The 21,758-nt window shown below is 42.8% G+C and overlaps 2 protein-coding genes across 2 annotated transcripts in view; both read right to left on the reverse strand.

The window, feature by feature from the left end:
* Nucleotides 1-2,806, reverse strand: part of fbxo42 (F-box protein 42) — a 20,335-nt gene extending 17,529 nt beyond the window's left edge. Inside the window, exons 1-3 of the mRNA XM_084417161.1 lie at nucleotides 2,649-2,806; nucleotides 1,176-1,427; nucleotides 622-738 (exon numbers count right to left, since the gene is read on the reverse strand). Coding sequence (XP_084273287.1) covers nucleotides 622-738; nucleotides 1,176-1,427; nucleotides 2,649-2,760 — 481 coding nt within the window. The 5' untranslated portion in view covers nucleotides 2,761-2,806. The remainder of the gene's footprint in view (nucleotides 1-621; nucleotides 739-1,175; nucleotides 1,428-2,648) is intronic.
* Nucleotides 2,807-10,542: 7,736 nt separating this feature from the next.
* atad3 (ATPase family AAA domain containing 3) lies at nucleotides 10,543-21,255 on the reverse strand. The gene is made up of 16 exons (XM_084417162.1): nucleotides 20,893-21,255; nucleotides 20,619-20,695; nucleotides 18,742-18,843; nucleotides 18,602-18,661; nucleotides 18,267-18,336; nucleotides 18,012-18,177; nucleotides 17,392-17,461; nucleotides 17,088-17,243; nucleotides 16,892-16,948; nucleotides 16,686-16,811; nucleotides 16,302-16,426; nucleotides 15,754-15,805; nucleotides 14,072-14,142; nucleotides 12,583-12,750; nucleotides 11,678-11,786; nucleotides 10,543-10,984 (listed from the first exon to the last, which is right to left on the reverse strand). The coding sequence occupies exons 1-16, from the start codon at nucleotides 21,161-21,163 to the stop codon at nucleotides 10,730-10,732; spliced, it is 1,935 nt and encodes a 644-aa protein (XP_084273288.1). The 5' UTR covers nucleotides 21,164-21,255; the 3' UTR covers nucleotides 10,543-10,729.
* Between the last annotated feature and the right edge of the window lie 503 nt (nucleotides 21,256-21,758).

Genomic DNA, 21,758 nt, shown 5'->3' on the forward strand with positions numbered 1-21,758 from the left:
AGGAGATTAAGTGCACTTAAATGTAGACCTAAGCATTAAATGACTAGGTTGTAAATAGTTGGTTACTTTTAAAATGAAGTATAGTACAGTTTGCACTTCATTACGCTGCTTGCTTGCTGCTACTGTGTGCAATAGTGTAGTTATTTTATTTATGCTTAAATATTTATTGTCAGTATTTTCAGCACTGAACTTTTTTTTTTTTTACTTGTTCTACTTCGTGTGTTTTTAATATTTGTCAAATATTGTTTTTTTAATTTCAATAAATGTTCCATTTTTAAATTGAGACTTGTAACATTTGTTATCATCATTGTGTCATTTTTATGATGTAAACTGAGTGAGCAAAAGCAGTATCGGCTCCAGATATCGGCAGCCCGTATCGGTCATCGGAGGCTGATGGGAAAAAATCGGTATCGGTCGATCCCTAATGTGTGTGTGTGTGTGTCAGTGTGTATGAGAGTGTGGATGTGGGATGTCTCTGTGTGTGTGAGAGAGTGTGTGTATGAGTGTGTATGAGTGTGTATGAGAGTGTGTATGTGTGAGAGTGTGTGTATGAGTGAGAGTGTGTGTATGAGTGTGTATGAGAGTGTGTATGAGAGTGTGTGTGTGTGAGGAGTCACTGACTGTGTGAGAAGCGTTGTGTTATGGGCGTTCCAGGATACGGATAAGTGCGACTCTCCCACTGGATGTTTCCCTCTTGAACAGCCCGCAGGAAACCATGATAACACTGATACGCCACACCTGAGAGAGAGACACACACACACACACACAGGTGAGATTTCACATTCACAGCTGACGTTAAACACGTCTCACATCTCAGTGTCACATGACCATCAGCAGCACACTATACACTATAATGATGATAACTATAATGGTCACTACAACAATAACGATAAATACAACAACTATAATACCTATAACTACAATAACTGTAACAGCGATATAGCCATAACTATAGTAGTAACTGCAACTATAACTGTACTGATAGCGATAACGATATGATTTCTGCAGTCTTGTCGTCTGTCGCTTTAAACGCTCAAGCTCTAAAGCAGGAAGCATTCTGATTGGCTGTCAATGCTTTTATCGTTCATCAGCTGGAAAAAATCGTTCTGAAAGTGACTCCAGCGATATCGTTCCTCTGTGCCGTTATAGTTGTGGACTCTGTGTGTCCGACTGACCTTTGATGAGGCGGTACCACTGTTTGCACACGAGCGCCGCCATCTTGTGCTCCTGATAGGGCGACAGGAACGACAGGATGAACTCCAGCACCTCCTCCGGGAGCTCACCCATGCTGTGAGCACTGGCCCCGCCCCCTGATGACAGAGCCCCGCCCCCTGACGACGGAGCCCCGCCCTCCTCCGTGTCCATGGCAACCAGGCAGCTGTCTTCCCCGTCTGAGCCGCGAGACATCACGCCGTCTGTACGTCTGTCTGCGGACACACACACACACACACACACACACACACACACACCCCTGAGATCATGTGACCCGGAAACAAATCGCGTACTTGTGCACTATTCTACGTCATTTTGTAGTATAAACAGTGCGAGTAGTGCACTTCAAGAACCCGGATGATGCACTTATTTAACTGAATAAACGAAGTATGGAGCGTTGGAACGTATAAAGTTCATACACTACACGGTTGAGTACACAGTGCATAAGTACAGTGTATAGTGTGTAGTGCGTCATCTGGGACACAGCAACACATGTCTGAGGTCACGTGACCCGGACACGCAAACATCTGAGGTCACGTGACCCGGACACGCAAACATCTGAGGTCAAACATCTGAGGTCACGTGACCCGGACACGCAAACATCTGAGGTCACGTGACCCGGACACGCAAACATCTGAGGTCACGTGACCCGGACACGCAAACATCTGAGGTCACGTGACCCGGACACGCAAACATCTGAGGTCAAACATCTGAGGTCATGTGACCCGGAAACAGACTGCGAACCACTTAAAACACTGGCGCTCAAGATGTGATGTGTCATTTACGCAATCCCCAATCACATACCGTAGTAATCACCGTACATTCGATATCATTCATCCTGTGAAAACCGTTTTGAAATTGCGTTAAAAAGAAACAGCAGTTTAAAAATCTGTCATTTTTTGCGATATCAACTTCAAATTCGGTCAGAAGGCTTTGATTTTCCAGCGTATCTAAAACCCAAATTATTAGGCTATACATCCTGTGTAGAATAAACACGTTTGGGTCAGTGAACTTAAGACTTCTATAACTTTTTAACACTTTCTTTTTTTAAATGTATTCTTGAAGTGTCTCTTTAAGACTTCCACGCATCTCAGCTCAGAGGGATGTGCAGTTAACGGGTTAAACTCAACTTCATGTCAAAGTCGTTCATAAGAAGAAAGTGCCTTTAATAATGGACGCGTTCCCACAGCCCATCAGCTGAGGCTCAGGAATGAGTCCGTGATCGCGTTATTCTCTCTCACAGATGATCTTTATCATCAGCACAGGGTTATACCTCTACACATGTACTCGAGAACTGCCTCAGGCGTGTTTACTAGAGTAAAAGCAGGGTATTTCCAGCTGCTGCTTCATTAGCTGAGCGCTAACAGCCGGCTGATTCCCGTGTAACGCGGCTGATGACGCTGCGGGCGTCGCGAGGCTGACGCGCGAGGCTTTACCTGTGTGCGTGACGCTCGGTGTGACTCTTGCCCGCGCGCTGCTTCTGTGTTTCTGCTGTTGTTTGTGTTTCTCTTTATCAGCTGCTCTCTTGAACCTCCTCACTCCAAACATCCGCCATCTTCCCTCCGTACGGGAGCGCGCACGCACAAACGTCACGCGTCTCGGAGTGTGTGTGCGCGCGCGCGCGGGGGAGGGGGGCGCTACGTTAGGGCGCGCCCGCTGTTTCTCTGAAATAAGTACATCATTTATTTTTATACAATTTTATTTGTCTAAGGCTTGATTTTTGAGCATTTCTAAGTAATTATTGTATGAAATACTGTCAAGTACAATTAGGCTCATGCTAGGGATATTGTCAATATTCTATAATATGGTGCTTGGTATCGCTGGAAAGGGGACCTTTTAGGCTTTCATTTAAGCCCAGTACTGAATCTGTCTGACAAACACAGAGGTCACATGACTTCTTTAAACCAGAAATAACACACATTTTTTCACAATTTCCGCCTAAACTGTATGCTTTCTTTTATCCCTGTGGCATGAAAGAACACCACGGACACAAAACTCAACAACTTCAATACTCAAGGCACTCTGATGACTCAGAAAATGTATAATATACCCATACTATTTATTTGTGAGAGCCTTAAATTAGACATCATGTATTTTGATATTCACCCACTTTTATGATGGAGAGATGCACTTTTATGATGGAGAGATGGACTTTTATGATGGAGAGATGGACTTTTATAATGGAGAGATGCACTTTTATAATGGAGAGATGGACTTTTATAATGGAGAGATGGACTTTTATGATGGATAGATGCACTTTTATAATGGAGAGATGGACTTTTATGATGGAGAGATGGACTTTTATGATGGAGAGATGGACTTTTATGATGGAGAGATGCACTTTTATAATGGAGAGATGGACTTTTATAATGGAGAGATGGACTTTTATGATGGATAGATGCACTTTTATAATGGAGAGATGGACTTTTATGATGGATATATGCTGTTTTATGATGGATAGATGCACTTTTATAATGGAGAGATGGACTTTTATGATGGAGAGATGGACTTTTATGATGGAGAGATGCACTTTTATGATGGAGAGATGGACTTTTATGATGGAGAGATGGACTTTTATGATGGAGAGATGGACTTTTATGATGGAGAGATGCACTTTTATGATGGAGAGATGCACTTTTATGATGGATAGATGCACTTTTATGATGGATAGATGCACTTTTATAATGGAGAGATGGACTTTTATAATGGAGAGATGGACTTTTATAATGGAGAGATGGACTTTTATGATGGATAGATGGACTTTTATGATGGAGAGATGCACTTTTATGATGGAGAGATGGACTTTTATGATGGAGAGATGCACTTTTATGATGGAGAGATGGACTTTTATGATGGAGAGATGGACTTTTATGATGGATAGATGCACTTTTATGATGGATAGATGCACTTTTATAATGGAGAGATGGACTTTTATAATGGAGAGATGGACTTTTATAATGGAGAGATGGACTTTTATGATGGATAGATGCACTTTTATAATGGATAGATGGACTTTTATGATGGAGAGATGGACTTTTATGATGGAGAGATGGACTTTTATAATGGAGAGATGGACTTTTATGATGGAGAGATGGACTTTTATGATGGAGAGATGGACTTTTATAATGGAGAGATGGACTTTTATGATGGAGAGATGCACTTTTATGATGGAGAGATGGACTTTTATGATGGAGAGATGGACTTTTATGATGGAGAGATGGACTTTTATGATGGATAGATGCACTTTTATGATGGATAGATGCACTTTTATAATGGAGAGATGGACTTTTATAATGGAGAGATGGACTTTTATAATGGAGAGATGGACTTTTATGATGGATAGATGCACTTTTATAATGGATAGATGGACTTTTATGATGGATATATGCTGTTTTATGATGGATAGATGCACTTTTATAATGGAGAGATGGACTTTTATGATGGAGAGATGGACTTTTATGATGGAGAGATGGACTTTTATGATGGAGAGATGGACTTTTATGATGGAGAGATGGACTTATAATGGATAGATGTACTTTTATGATGGAGAGATGGACTTTTATGATGGATATATGCTCTTTTATGATGGATAGATGCACTTTTATAATGGAGAGATGGACTTTTATGATGGAGAGATGGACTTTTATGATGGAGAGATGCACTTTTATGATGGATATATGCTCTTTTATGATGGATAGATGCACTTTTATAATGGAGAGATGGACTTTTATGATGGAGAGATGGACTTTTATGATGGAGAGATGGACTTTTATGATGGAGAGATGGACTTTTATGATGGATATATGCTCTTTTATGATGGATAGATGCACTTTTATAATGGAGAGATGCACTTTTATAATGGAGAGATGGACTTTTATGATGGAGAGATGCACTTTTATGATGGAGAGATGGACTTTTATGATGGAGAGATGGACTTTTATGATGGATATATGCTCTTTTATGATGGATAGATGCACTTTTATAATGGAGAGATGGACTTTTATGATGGAGAGATGGACTTTTATGATGGAGAGATGGACTTTTATGATGGAGAGATGGACTTTTATGATGGATATATGCTCTTTTATGATGGATAGATGCACTTTTATAATGGAGAGATGGACTTTTATGATGGAGAGATGGACTTTTATGATGGATAGATGCACTTTTATTCGCAATTTTGAGAGTAGCCTACAGTTCTGTTGAGGTTCTGAGCCTGTTGATCAACTATTAGTGAAATCATCACAGATCCATTGATTTTGGTTGGATTTTTATGATTTTTTCTGTGGAATGAGTATACTGTTTGGTGAAAAGAATGACATATTGACTGATGTCATAACTTGGGGGAATAGTTGATTGCCAATGAAGTAAAGATGAAAATATTGGAAAAAAGTGACAAAACGCCTAATTTTTTTGCATTAAATTGATAGAAAATCATGTAGAAATGTGTTTTAAGAGTTATTTTTTCAGTGGATGTTGTCAGCACGTGTGTTCTGTGTGTCTGGTATGCATTTATTGACAGCCTACCAAACCCACTGAGGATTTAAGGAAAAAATTCATTTTTCACATTTTTCTGATGATAAATAAAGGGTGCATACACTAAAATGGCCACAATTTTTTCCGCGATATTTCCGGCAGAGCAGACCCTCCAATTACTGGTTCTTAGGGTCAAAGTTAACAGAAAAAACACAAATAAAAAGTATGGCAGACCATGTCAGGTTCAACCCATTTTATTGAGCTTTTGAGACTTTGGCTCCCGACTACTAAGGCTTGATTTTTGAGCATTTCTAAGTAATTATTGTATGAAATACTGTCAAGTGCAATTACATACGTCATAGTATGATAATAAAATGATCCCGTTTTCCTTTGGAGAATGGAAAAGCTAAGACTGTTCATTTGTGTACTGTCTTCAACATCTTTGAATGATACACAGGTCTTGTATTTGTGTGAATGTGTTTTTGTTTGTTTTATTTTCTTCCCCTGGCTCTAAAGTGTATGATGTATTGTTTTGTTGTTTTAAGCATAAAAAAAAGAAAAAGTTTTCCTTTGGAAAATGATCTGTTAAATAAACGAAACTGCAAAATATCCTCAAGTGTATAAAATGTATATTTACAAAAACATATGATTTTATTTCACGTAGGAGATGTCGACCGCTCGCACAGAACGATTGACACTAGCAAAACCATCAACGTTTTTAATGTCATTTTTATACTCTTACTGTTAAAGGGCTGGTTGATTATGATTTGACTTCTCTAGCTTTAGTTAGTGTGTAATTTTGCTGTTTGAGCATAAACAACATCTGCAAAGTTACGACGCTCAAAGTTCACAGCAAAGGGAGAGATTTTCTTTTACAGAAATTGCTTTTTAAGGACTACAACACACGGCTGGTAGAGACTACACGAGCTTCCTCCCGGGTTAGTGACATCACCAACCCTAACATTTACATAAACCCCGCCCCCGGGAATGTGGTTTATAGATTATTATGACAGAATATGCTAATCAGTGACTAGAAGATAGGACATCAGCTACATAACTGCATCAGCTAACTGTTCAGAAATGTCCTGTTGCTCTACATGATGTCACTTCTTCTTGAGTCTTACGTACAAGCTGTTGAAGCTCCGCCCACTGTGCCGGGAGCAGCAGCTCATTTGCATTTAAAGGGACACACACACACACACACACACAAACGTCACGTTTTTGCTCACCCTCAAAAAGTGACAATTTTAATATGCTATAAAAAATATCTGTGGTACTATACGGTTATCCGGACCACACCTGACCACACGTGACCACAACCGCTCTTGGTTGGTCGTAACCCCTAGTGACGGGTAAGTTTAGGGGCGGGGTTGGGGTAGGTCATCACATGTGGTCCGGATAACCATATTGTACCATATCTGTAAGGTATTTTGAGCTAAAACCTCACACACACACTCTGGTGACATCAGAGACTTATTTTACATCTTTACATTATAGAACCCTTTAAAAGTTGCATTTTCAGTTGAATTTGGGGAAACCACTGAAACATCTGTTGTGTTGAGCTATTTCAGTTACTTTTGTTTGATTTGTTGATTGCAAACAGCTGAAAGTCTATACATTTTACCAATAAACCTGATTTGCAATGAGGGATGAATAATTTCGAGCGCAACTGTAAGTTTGGAAAGTCCGATTCATTCTAGAGAGTCAGTTCATTCTAAACGGCACAATCTCATATGTCTCTTTGGAACATTTGATTCATTCTAGTGAATTGGTTCCTAAACTCGACTCCTGACTCAGATCTGGGTTCGTCCGGACAGCGAGTGTGTGTTTTCAGTGTGTGTGTGAGTGTGTGGCTCAGGTCTATGGCGTTATTTTCCTGTCAAATGTCGAGAGCGCATTATTGTAGCGCGAAAGTACATTAATATAATGCGCGAGCGCGAATCTCTCTGCTCGCGCGCGGGAACTGGGCGCGCGCTCTCAGATACACGCTGCTCTTGTAAGAATGGTCTCTGGGCTCGCTCAGAGAATATGCCTGCACTTAAAACGTGTTCAGTGCAATCGCGAATCTCTCCTCTTCGCTTAAAGTAAGCGTGTGTGTGCTTAGACTGTGTCCCGTGCGTTCGCGCATGACTATAGGCATGTACTTAAGTACTCTTCTCTTCCATTTCTTTCTCTTTGCTCTTGGCATAAACGCTGTCAAAACGGCAACAACCAATCAGAAATAGGCTTCAACGACTGACCAATGAAAACGCGACATCGTACATGGAATCTTGTTAACAATAACAGTATCAAATTAACAATAAAGCTTTTAGCAATAAATAGTACTACCTAACACTGATTATATGTTTATTTATTTATTTTCATGATATTTAGTGGTGGATTGATTGACTTGCTGATGACTCTTAAAACATATGTTTTCATTGCAGTCTTTTCCTGTAGCCACTACTGCTGGATTGTCCTCGGCAGAAGCCAGCACCAGCACTAATAAATCAAACAATGAGGTATCAAATGAACAATACTGCCAGACCACTACTACCCAGCATATAGAGTTCTTTAATCATTAAAGCTGAAGTGTGTGTGTGTGTTTTTTTTTTTTCACCACTGTATGAACATACAGACAAACTCAAACTCATTTGTTGTGTGCAGATGGACAGGTCACTTACAACAAATATAGCAATAATAATATTTATTTAGCAATAAAGAGACAATGTGTACAGTTAGCAAAGAAATCAGCTAATGAATTTCATATTTATAGTTTCTACATATGACAATGTGAGTATATGAGTATTTCAACATCGGAAATAATATGCACTTTAGCTTTAAGTGATATGTACAGTTTTTTGTTTTTTTTTGTGGTAATTTGTTTTCTTGGCTGATTGCATTATTGTGTTTTTAGGCTGCCTGTCCACTGTGTCTAAATCATTTTCCAATGGATTATTTAGAAATTCATGCCAGCTTTTGCCGTCTTGATTGAACTTAAGTGAACTTATTCCATGTGCGGTTCAATATCAACCAATAGGGATCTTCGCCGTGACGTCACGACGCGCTCTGGTTGGCAGAAGAAAAGTAATGGCCGCTTGCTTCGCAGCGCAAACACAGAAGAAAAATGGTTGTGTCGTGCTGTGTGATCGGCAAGATTGGATACTGTACTGTGTGTGTATCATCTGTGTACATACCCTTATATATTAAGGGCAAATTATTGTATTTTAATACATTTTTACGTGTCAACCAATGTTATATACAGGGCCTAAAGTTAACTTTTTTGACCACCAGCCACTGTGACTTTTTACCAGACAGTTTTTTTTTTGGCCTCATAAAAGGTGAAAAAAGGAATTGCACAAACATTTCTTCTTTAACTTGTAAGAATACACATTTAAATTCTGTCAATTTATTAACGAGATCCATACAAGTAATAACTCTTAGAATACAGATATAGACCTAGTGCAGCTCGTATGTAAACAAATCACACGCGGCTGTGTTCATGGCTGGGCAGCTGTTAGTTACAGCGTTCAGGAACCGTTAAGCAGAACTAAATTAATATTACTGGTAAAGTTACCGGGTAGGCTACCGGACATTTTCTCACCGGTTCCCAACTCCCAACATCTGTGCAACTGTCATTGTACTGTAGCCTATGTCAGCGTTGCATTATCTCATCTCATCTCACTAGTTTAATACTTAACTCACACATTCAAACGCAGTCAGAGAAGGGCCTCATCTTTCTCTCCGATCACATACGTTCCGAAACACTCAAACTGCGCTGCTTTCACAGATGCTTTCTTTACTAATGTGCCGCCACATTTTTTAGCTGTAAATCCAACGAATTTGCTGACTTCGTTAGTCAAAGAACAACAAAAAATTCTCACTCAGGTGATATGGATCAGGCAGAGAACATGAACCCTGGTGGTTATAAAAGCTTAATTATATCTCTTTTTAGCTTCTTCGGACAAATAATTAATATTATGCTGACAAAACACAGGTAGACTGCTGCGACTTGTTGGTTCTTTCTGCCAACCAGTTCGCGGCCACGCCCATATCGTGACGTCACATTTGACTCCGGCGAACATCCCATGTACGATGTCGCGTTTTCATTGGTCAGTCGTTGAAGCCTATTTCTGATTGGTTGTTGCCGTTTGACAGCGTTTATGCCAAGAGCAAAGAGAAAGAAATGGAAGAGAAGAGTACTTAGGCATGCGCGAGCGCACGGGACACAGTCTAAGCACACACACGCTTACTTTAAGCGAAGAGGAGAGATTCGCGATTGCACTGAACACGTTTTAAGTGCAGGCATATTCTCTGAGCGAGCCCAGAGACCATTCTTACAAGAGCAGCGTGTATCTGAGAGCGCGCGCCCAGTTCCCGCGCGCGAGCAGAGAGATTCGCGCTCGCGCATTATATTAATGTACTTTCGCGCTACAATAATGCGCTCTCGACATTTGACAGGAAAATAACGCCATGTTCGGACAGCGAGTGTTTTCAGTGTGTGTGTGTGGCTCAGTTCTGGGCTCGTTCGGACAGCGAGTGTTTTCAGTGTGTGTGTGTGGCTCAGTTCTGCTCGTTCGGACAGCGAGTGTGTGTGCGTGGCTCAGTTCTGGCCTCGTTCAGTTCTTGTAAATAAACAGATTTCCACTGAGATTTGGATCCTCTTAAACCCTCACATGGCACGTCTTGTTCTGTAGCACCACTACTGTAAGTCAGTTATATTACTTTAATTATATTAAATATACTACAACAAAATATCATGCGTATATTCATATTGTTAGTCACCTTTATGCATTTGCAGATGTAACTTTCATTACATTCAAGGTAAACATGTTTGACTCAGTCCATGTGTGACTCAAGCAGACAGAAACATGGTTCAGACGTAAGAAATGAAAGTTGCTTTACTGTCAGACATAAGAACAGAGGTCATGTGATGTCATGAACTGGTTTCCAGTCTCTGATCATTAACGTACACATCAGCCACGGACACACACACACAGACGCCGGTTACTGCGGTTATAATCATCTTCTACTAATACACGAGCGCGACTCTAAGCCAGCGTTAAACTGGAGTCCCATCAGGTTTGCTCTGCTCTGATGTCACTTCCTGCCGAGGGCTGAGCACTTCCTGTGCCGTTAGCGTCGGCGTGTTTGAGCCTTTAGCGTGTGTTTCCGGCGCCAGTCGGCCCGTGTTGTCCAGGACTCCTTCTCCATGAAGCCAGTCCATCTTCTGCTGGTGCTGTCGGACCGCCTCGTCCACACGGGCCTCGATCATGGCCTCCGTCAGGACCCCGTCCTCCGACGCGTACGCCGCCGCCTGCACACACACACACACAACCCATGAGCCTCAGCGGGACATTCTACTTCTACTTAAGGTGATGCTTTTAATAATTTTGGATTTTCCGAAGTTTAACTAGTAAAAAGACCAAATGACAGACAGTGATGAAGCCCTCGTCCTCGTCCCTCACCCAAGCCCTAACACTACACTAGTTTCTGTCCAGAAAGCTTATTTTATCTGATTTTGATCATATTTTTAATGCATTTTTTTGTTATTTTGTTATTTTATTTACCTGTAAGTAATTTAAGCACATTCAAAATAACTCACAATTTCATGAATAACCCTTTTAATTCAGCTCTAAATATCTTACATTGGGTGTCTTTGCCGACCTCTTTGCCGACACACATGTAGACATTATAAAATACATTTTAAACGAGTTTTAGCATTGTATTTTTATGTTTTTCTATGTGAACTGAAGCATTCCTCACACTCCACTCATTCCTGAGGGGGACAAACTGACCCGAGGATTAGTTACTTTCTCAATTTCAACCACAAATCTCCTCTAATCCATTACATTTTTTGTGTGTATTTGAGGCTCAAGTGCGACAGAAGTTCAGGGTCTTGGACCCCTCCGATGAACACTAATGAGGGAAGGATGAGGGTAAGTGTAGATGAGATGTTTGTAAGTGTATAAGTGTTTGGCATGTTTAGTGTTGGTAATGAGGAACAGACCTGCCAGGCGACTCCGAGCTTAGAGATCTCTCGTCCAGACATGCCGTCCACACGCTGGGCGATCTCCGAACACTTCAGCCCGTAATCGAACTGAGCCAGCTTCAGCCGCCTGAACACAAGCAATCAGTCAATCAATCAATCAATCAATCAATCACTTATTCAACTCATTATGCCTCATTTTGTCCAGCATTTATACCGTATATACCCGACTATAAGACGACCCTGAATATAAGACGACCCCCCCCATTTTCCAGACTTATTTTTGGGACAAAAAGAGATTTTTGTGAAAAAAATCTGGTTTTCAACAGAGATAATTTTATTTGAAAATTGCTGTGATAATTCATTCTCTCTCTTCCAGCACACGCGCACCTCTCTCTCGCTCGCTCGCTCGCTCGCTCTCTCTCTCGCTCGCTCTCTCTCTCTCTGCTCTCTCTCTCTCTCTCTGCTCTCTCTCTTCTCTCTCTCTCTCTTCTCTCGCTCTCTCTCTCTTTCTCTCGGCAGAGAGGAGTAGCGTTTTAATTCAGTTAACGGCTCGATTATTAGGATTTTTGTGCAGATTAACATCTTGGAAGGGAGAGCTGGTTTTGTCTTAATGGGTCGCGTTTCAGTACTATTTCATATTAATTCCGTTGTTCTTTCTCCCTTTCCCCCCGTAATTTTGTCTATATCGCGAATATAAGACGACCCCCCCATTTTTCAGCCTATTTTTAGGACAAAAACTTCGTCTTATAGTCGGGTATATACGGTAATCCAATTTTATGTAAAAATGTCAGAGTCTGTGTTGTTATTGTTAACTAAAACTAGACCTATAAAAATATTCTTTCATTGAAATAAAGCTGAAATGCAACATTAATTAGAGTGTGTGTGTGAGAGTGTGTGTGTGTGTGTGTGTGTGTGTGTCTCACTGGCGTCCTCCAGTGGCCGGCTCCAGCACGTATCGGTCGAAGTACAGTCGCACGAGTCTCTCTCTCTCGTCGGGTCCCGGCAGCATAAAGTTCACGATCTCGTCGATTCTGTCGTTTATGGCCCAGTCAAACTGCTCAGGCTGATTACTGGCCAACACCAGCATGAACCTGCGCACACACACACACACATATGATAAACACACCAGCGAGAGACAGCGGGATCATGTCAGACAGACAGACAGGTGCGTGCGTCAGACAGACAGACGGGAGAGTGCGTCAGACAGACAGACGGGAGAGTGCGTCAGACAGACAGACGGGTGAGTGCGTCAGACAGACAGACGGGTGAGTGCGTCAGACAGACAGACGGGAGAGTGCGTCAGACAGACAGACGGGTGAGTGCGTCAGACAGACAGACGGGTGAGTGCGTCAGACAGACAGACGGGTGAGTGCGTCAGACAGACAGACGGGTGAGTGCGTCAGAGAGACAGGCGGGTTCATGTCAGACAGATAGAGACAGACAGACGGGTGAGTGCGTCAGACAGACAGACGGGTGAGTGCGTCAGACAGACAGACGGGTGAGTGCGTCAGAGAGACAGGCGGGTTCATGTCAGACAGACAGACAGACGGGTGAGTGCGTCAGACAGACAGACGGGTGAGTGCGTCAGACAGACAGACGGGTGAGTGCGTCAGATAGACAGGCGGGTTCATGTCAGACAGATAGAGACAGACAGACGGGTGAGTGCGTCAGACAGACAGACGGGTGAGTGCGTCAGACAGACAGACGGGTGAGTGTCAGACAGACAGACGGGTGAGTGCGTCAGACAGACAGACGGGTGAGTGTCAGACAGACAGACGGGTGAGTGCGTCAGACAGACAGACGGGTGAGTGCGTCAGACAGACAGACGGGTGAGTGCGTCAGACAGACAGACGGGTGAGTGTCAGACAGACAGACGGGTGAGTGTCAGACAGACAGACAGACGGGTGAGTGCGTCAGACAGACAGACGGGTGAGTGCGTCAGACAGACAGACGGGTGAGTGCGTCAGACAGACAGACGGGTGAGTGCGTCAGACAGACGGGTGAGTGCGTCAGACAGACGGGTGAGTGCGTCAGACAGACAGACGGGTGAGTGCGTCAGACAGACAGACGGGTGAGTGCGTCAGACAGACAGACGGGTGAGTGTCAGACAGACAGACGGGTGAGTGTCAGACAGACAGACAGACGGGTGAGTGCGTCAGACAGACAGACGGGTGAGTGCGTCAGACAGACAGACGGGTGAGTGCGTCAGACAGACGGGTGAGTGCGTCAGACAGACAGACGGGTGAGTGCGTCAGACAGACGGGTGAGTGCGTCAGACAGACAGACGGGTGAGTGCGTCAGACAGACAGACGGGTGAGTGCGTCAGACAGACAGACGGGTGAGTGCGTCAGACAGACAGAGAGAGAGACAGAGAGAGAGAGAGAGAGAGAGAGAGAGAGAGAGCATGTTTACTTGTTGCTCTGTTCTCCGGTGCGGTACAGGAATGCGTTTAGAGTCGCTCGCAGATCCTCACTGATCTTCTCCTGAAACACACACACACACACACACACACACACGTCAGCTGATGCGGTGACACCGGCGGAGCCTGTTGCTGAAACCACGCCCCCTAGCTCAACGTGATGGAGTTAGCTCAGGCTAAGGAGCTAATGCTACTGGCAGTGTGCGGCCGCCTCGCGCTACAGTCACAGCTGACTTGATAAAAGCCAATAGTTAAAATTCATGTTTTTGCCCTTCGAAATACTATAATAGTTAAAAGACACCGCTAACAGTGAGACAACAGCCACGTTTCCGTTAACCTTCAAATTGCGCAAATTGAAATTGCGAATTGAAAATACGCCCAATGGAAAAAAAGTGTTTCTACGCTCGCGCGAGTGAGGGGGTTTATCAGGGGGTTTATCAGGGGGTTTATCAGGCAACTCGAAAAATATTTCGCAAAACTGCAATGGAAACATTTTTTGCGCATTTCCAGTCAGCTGACGCAGAGGACGCGGTGTGTTCGGACAGAAGACGAGACAGAGTTACTGAGCTCTTTATTAAACTCATAATAGACAAGAATTACAGGAACACTGGATTCTAAACCACAAAGAAATGCCACATTTATCAGGATCTTGAAGCAGAACAGAGAGAAACTCCTCATGAGCCGCTCCCAGTGTAAGAGTCTCGCCGCTAATGCTGGATAGCACACTCACGACTCCTCCATTAATGATGACTAGTGCAGTGGCAGAGATATAGAAATCTACCAACATCCACCAAGGCATGATTTTTGGAATGACTTATCGAATTTAAATCTGAAAACTACGGTGGCCAAGAAGTGCAAAACAAACCACAATTCCCAAAACAAAACAACAAATTTATAAACACAATGGAAAAACTTAAAACAAATTAGCAAGTCAGAAAACACAACGACGAGTCAAACAGAACGGAAAAGGTATATGTGGCGAATGGAATACTGACCGCTGATTGGACGAGACATCTGTCTGAGTCGTCGTTGTGTTTTCTGACTTGCCAATTTTTATTTTTTATTTTTTCTGACTTGCTATGACTTGCTCGGCCAAAAAGCAGCGGAATGATCAGACATCCATGAGTGCATGTTCACAGAGGAAAACAACTGAAAAACAGCACTGGTTGTTTTCTCGATACTCGACAGAATCCAACGACGTGTGCGAAGGTGTAAAGCCCATGCGTGCATTAAATTTGATGAAATAATCCCGAAGAAAGCACAAACACGGCAGAGATGGCAAGTTCAGCGAGGCGGATTAGCTGAGGTGACGTGACACTAATGCAAGCAGACAAACGGCTAGCAGTGACATCAGCAGCAATCCACCTGTCACTCAAGTGGCCACGCCCTTAATTATGCAGAACTTTGAGGCTCAATATCATTTAAACGGATGAGTTATAAAAACTCCCCTCACAGTCGTCATGAAGAGCAACATCAGCTTTATAGACCAGAACCACTTTCTGCCCCAGAGTGTAAACATGTGTTTCTGCTGTAAAGTTGGGTATATTAACATGGGGGTTTATGGGTAATGACCCTCTTCTGCAGCCTCTAGTGGCCAGTGGATGAACTGCAGTTTAATCACTCAGTGTCGGGTGACACACACATGTAAACACACAGTGATGAGAGCGAGACTCACAGTGGATCTCTTGCGCAGGAATGCATCGGCTTCGTCCACGAACAACAGCAGCCTGAAACACAGAACAATTATAATAATCATTTACATTTATATAGCGCATTTATATTACATTTATATATTTCCTGGGTCCTCAAAGCGTGGACATGGAAGGGTGAATCGCCTCAACCAATCCAACACTAATAATCGTTACAGCAATTAAAAAATATTTCTATAACATAGGAAATTATTATTTCTATAAATGGCATACAATAATTTGTAATTGTTAATTTACATTTAATACAAAGAATAAAATAATGTAATTATTACATTTTAAATTGCAAATTGTTAGTTTTAACAAAAAAGTAATTGACAAAAAAAATTTGTTAATGTATCTTATATAATACAAATATTTGTCATGTTATGTATGCTCATATACAGTACGTGAACTAAAAACAAAATATCAATATAGTACACTTGTAAAAGAATAACTGTAATTATGGCAAAAATTATTATTTTACTTTTTGCATATATAATATTAGTGTGTTGAGCTGTGAGTTGTGTTCGCTGACCCACGGCGACTGGTTCCGGCCCAGTCGAACACCTTGTGCATCGCCGTCACCCCGTCACGGCCCATCGGTGCCACGTCCCCCCCCGTCATGATGGCGTAGTCCATCCCAGAATGCATCGCCAGCTTCTGCTCACAGCCAATCAAGAGGTTACTAGGGCAATTGTGGTTGGTTGCTATGCGGTTGCTAGGGTGTTCTAAGTGATTGCTAGGATGTTGCTATGTGGTTACTAGGGCAATTTCTAAGGTGTTGTGGCTGGTTGCTATGCAGTTGCTAGGGTGTTGTGGATGGTTGCTATGTGGTTGCTAGGATGTTGCTAAGTGGTTACTAGGGCAATTTCTTAGACGGGGCGCTGACTTGACGACGGCACAAACACGTGTGCGTTACCTTAGCAAAGAGCGTCTTCCCGGTCCCCGGCGGGCCGTACATGAGGATGTTGCGGTACAGGCCGCGGTTCTGCCGCGTGTTCCTGGTGGCGATGGCGATGTCACGCACGCGCTCCTCCAGAGACGGCTGCAGAGACAGGAAGTAACATGCGTTTCTCACCGCGCACATGCTCACTAACAGGAAGTGAACGATGCGCAAACACTCACGCTCAGCACGACTCCCTCCAGCGCGTCCTGCGCTTTACTCTTCAAACGCTTCGCCATCTGAAACACACAGGCCATGGGTGTTTAGGGGGTGTGTGTGAGTGTTGAGTGTGTGTTTTCAGTGTGTGTGCCTGTTTTTAGTCAGCACCTCACTTCCTGTCTGCGCAGGAAGTGCTCATCCCACACATGTCAGTCGTACCTTGACGGGGTGTTTGAGGGCTTCCGCCACCGTGATCCGAGAGGTTTCCCGAACTAGCGAAGGTTTTCCTAGCCTAGCTTCGATGTAGCGTCCCGCCACAGCCGTCGCATTACGCGCGGAGTAAACGCCCACCGCTAGCAGCGTCAGTCCTGCCACCTACAGGAGCGGAGGAGCGTGAGACAAGCAACACCGTCAGAGACACCAGAGACGTGCTAGCGCTTACAGACGCCAGAGACGTGCTAGCGCTTACAGACGCCAGAGACGTGCTAGCGCTTACAGACGCCAGAGACGTGCTAGCGCTTACCGTAGCCGTGACTTTATCCCAGTCGGATACGAATGTGCGGAAACCTTCCCCGAATACAGCGCCCGCCGTCCTGAAGCACACAAACACAACAACCATAATGAAGCCATGTGACCATTAGCATCTGATCATATACACATATAAAGCTATAATTCTAAAGTAAATAATGTAATAATGAGTCGTTACACTCTAAAAAAATCTTGGTTTATTTTTTCTACCCAAATCCTGAGTTGAGCCTTTCAGGGCATTTCTTGGGGTTATTATTTCAGTGTTTGGGCAGTTCTTGTGTTACCCGGCTCCTGGGTCAGACGTAACAACCCAGTGTTTGGGTACTTAAATGTAGTCAATATATATTCAAAATTATATAAAATATACTGTACTGTATTGAAAATAAAGGAATTTTCATGCAAGCCGGTGGTTATATCGAGCATTTTAAAAAGGTTTAGAGGATTTAAGTTAATCTGTAGACATTCATTCATGTATGAATTAAAATAATAAACAAAGAGCCAGTACTTTAGTAAGAATGGATCACCTATGCTAGGTAAAGCTAACCCAACATGTGATCTGTCCTGTATTGACCCAGCCTTTGGGTTGTTTTTAACCCAGTGTTTTTAAGAGTGTACCGTATGGACTCGAGTACGGTCTGTCTGTGCTCGGCCGCCTTCAGGCGTATCTGCTCGCGGATGATGTCAGCGTTCTCCCGCTCCACGCGCGCGCGAGCTTTAGACTCCGCCTCCACACGCAACATCTCGTTCTTGTGCCGCAGATCCATCTCGTGCTCGATGGTGGCTACAGGAACACACACCACAACACGTTCCGGTTATGAAGACAAACGCTGATTACTTCAGAATTACACTAATGATTGGTGTGAGATTCACCTCTCCTCATGGCTTCCTGTTTCTGCACCGACTCTTCCTGTTTGCGCAGGTTCTCATCGTTCAGGATTTGCTGTAGAAGAACAGAACACAAGTCAGAGTCACACTCAATCGCTTTTCACAGCACACATCGTCTCAGAGCAGCTTTACAGAGAGTGCATGAGTCCACACTACAGCTTACAGTGATCTGATATCAGAGGAAACTGGCTGAGTTATGCATTTCAGAAATGTACATTTACAAAATCACAGTTAGCGAAAAAGGTATTAATTTAAACAATGTAATAATTGTGTGGATCAAGAGTGTGAGTGAATCTGTAGACAAACACACACACACACACCTGCTGTCGGAGCTGGTCGTCGTACCGCTGCCGCGCCAGTTTATCCTGATACTGAGCTCTCTGTGGAAGAACACATCTTCATCATCATCATCATCATCATCTTCACCATCATCATCATCTTCATCAGTGTGAGGTCTCACCGCCTGGTGTTGTTTGGTCTCCTCGTTCAGAGTCTTCCTGCGCTCTTCTCCCTGAACGCGGATCTGCTCGCCCTTCAGCTGCTCCAGCGCCGCCTCGTACTCCTGAACCACAACATCAACCATAACCAAACAGTGTGTAGATCAACCATCAGACACACATAACTATACCGATAACTATATTAGTGTCCACACCAGCGGACGATAACTATAACGATAACTATATTAGTGTTCACACCAGCGGACGATAACTATAACGATAACTATATTAGTGTTCACACCAGCGGACGATAACTATAACGATAACTACATTAGTGTTCACACCAGCGAAGGATAACTATAACGATAACTATATTAGTGTTCACCAGCGAACGATAACTATAACGATAATTATATTAGTGTTCACACCAGCGGACGATAACTATAACGATAACTATAGTGTTCACACCAGCGGACGATAACTATAACGATAACTATATTAGTGTTCACACCAGCGGACGATAACTATAACGATAACTATAGTGTTCACACCAGCGGACGATAACTATAACGATAACTACATTAGTGTTCACACCAGCGAACGATAACTATAACGATAACTATATTAGTGTTCACCAGCGAACGATAACTATAACGATAATTATATTAGTGTTCACACCAGCGGACGATAACTATAACGATAACTATAGTGTTCACACCAGCGGACGATAACTATAACGATAACTATATTAGTGTTCACACCAGCGAACGATAACTATAACGATAACTATATTAGTGTTCACCAGCGAACGATAACTATAACGATAACTATATTAGTGTTCACACCAGCGGACGATAACTATAACGATAACTACATTAGTGTTCACACCAGCGAACGATAACTATAACGATAACTATATTAGTGTTCACCAGCGAACGATAACTATAACGATAATTATATTAGTGTTCACCAGCGAACGATAACAATATTAGTGTTCACACCAGCGAACGATAACTATATTAGTGTTCACACCAGCGAACGATAACTATAACGATAACTATATTAGTGTTCACCAGCGAACGATAACTATAACGATAACTATATTAGTGTTCACCAGCGAACGATAACTATATTAGTGTTCACACCAGCGAACGATAACTATAACGATAACTATATTAGTGTTCACCAGCGAACGATAACTATAACGATAACTATATTAGTGTTCACCAGCGAACGATAACTATAACGATAACTATATTAGTGTCCACACCAGCGGACGATAACTATAACGATAACTATATTAGTGTTCACCAGCGAACGATAACTATAACGATAACTATATTAGTGTTCACCAGCGAACGATAACTATAACGATAACTATATTAGTGTTCACCAGCGAACGATAACTATATTAGTGTTCACACCAGCGAACGATAACTATAACGATAACTATATTAGTGTTCACCAGCGAACGATAACTATAACGATAACTATATTAGTGTTCACCAGCGAACGATAACTATAACGATATTAGTGTTCACCAGCGAACGATAACAATATTAGTGTTCACACCAGCGAACGATAACTATAACAATAACTATATTAGTGTTCACCAGCAAACGATAACTATAACGATAACTATATTAATTGACGTGAATGCACCTAGTAAAGCTGGATGGGTTGTAATTGGCTGTTAATGTTTTTAATTGTAATTTTTTCATTTTTTTATTTATTTAACTATTTAATAATAGTGGAGGTGCGAACTTCACTGTTAGAGTTAATTTTGTTAGCGCAAAAGAAAAACGTTTTCATTTCTAATGCATCGCTGTCATGTAAACATCTAGAATTCGAGTGCTTATTAAACTTCATCGGTATCGCTGTGAGCAAACATCTTCAGCACCTTCACTTTGCTCTGATGCTCCATCTGGACCGTTTGCTCCTGCATGCGCGCGAGATCCAGCGCTTCTTTGGCATGACCTGCGGTCACAGGGGTCAAACCTCATTAACAACATCACTGTAGTAACTTACACCCATTAGGGCATTCATCTAGCGTGACCTTTGACCTAATGTCCTTCATATGCTCATGACATCGGAACACTGCAGTTATTATAATGAATGAATTAATGAATGAAGCGCGTCGCGTCATAAACGCTCTGCTCGGCTCTGGTACTCACGGGACCGGTCCAGGTCTTTGGCCGCCTGCGCCGCGCGCTCCAGCCCCGTCGGGTCGAAGTTGCTCCATTTGTCCTTGGGTTTATCCGCCGAACCGGAACCGGAGCCCCCGGGAGGAGGAGGGGGAGCGGGCGGAACCGGGCCCTCCGGCGGGCCGGCACTCTGACCTTTATTGAGCCCGAACAGCCACGACATGTTCCGCTGACAGACACCGAACCACCGGGCACGGACACACTTCCACTGCACACGAGTGTCACGCCGCGCTCTGCGCATGCGCTTTGCTCCTCACGCGCAGCCGCTTCGCCTTGATTGGCCGACGCACGCGTCCTTCCAGAAGGTCAGAGAGGAAGCCACGCCCCCCTCACGGCGTACGGCGGCCGAAAGATGCCTGAAAGCCTCTGCGCGAGTCTTGCGTCAGCTTTCGTCATCACATGCGTTTAATAACACAGAGAAAAAAATTATCTAATAGTCTGCAACTTTTGAAAGATGTTAGTTGGTTTATCTCAAGCAATATCTTGCAAAATTTCTCAATGAATCCCAAAGCTTGAGCTTAAGCGTATTCAAATGCCTGCTTTATAATAAATCTAATTATTTTCCTATGTAGATTTTATATTCATACATGTAAGTTTTCAAATTGTAAACATCTTTTTTTGGTATTCTTATATGAGATAAAACATTACTTGATTTCAATTTCATCCTCTCTTAACACAAAAGCACTCAGAACATGTATAATTTGCACGACCTATAAACTTTTTAGCTTAATTAATGTTTACATTTCTTTTAATTTAAGTAATGCCCTCTTTCTTTCTTTTTTTATACCCATTCTTGTTCATTTCACTGACTAGTTCTGTGTTTTGTTTTGTGGTGT

This window comes from Rutilus rutilus (genome assembly GCF_951802725.1).
Source record: "Rutilus rutilus genome assembly, chromosome: 8".
In the NCBI taxonomy this organism is placed as follows: domain Eukaryota; kingdom Metazoa; phylum Chordata; class Actinopteri; order Cypriniformes; family Leuciscidae; genus Rutilus; species Rutilus rutilus.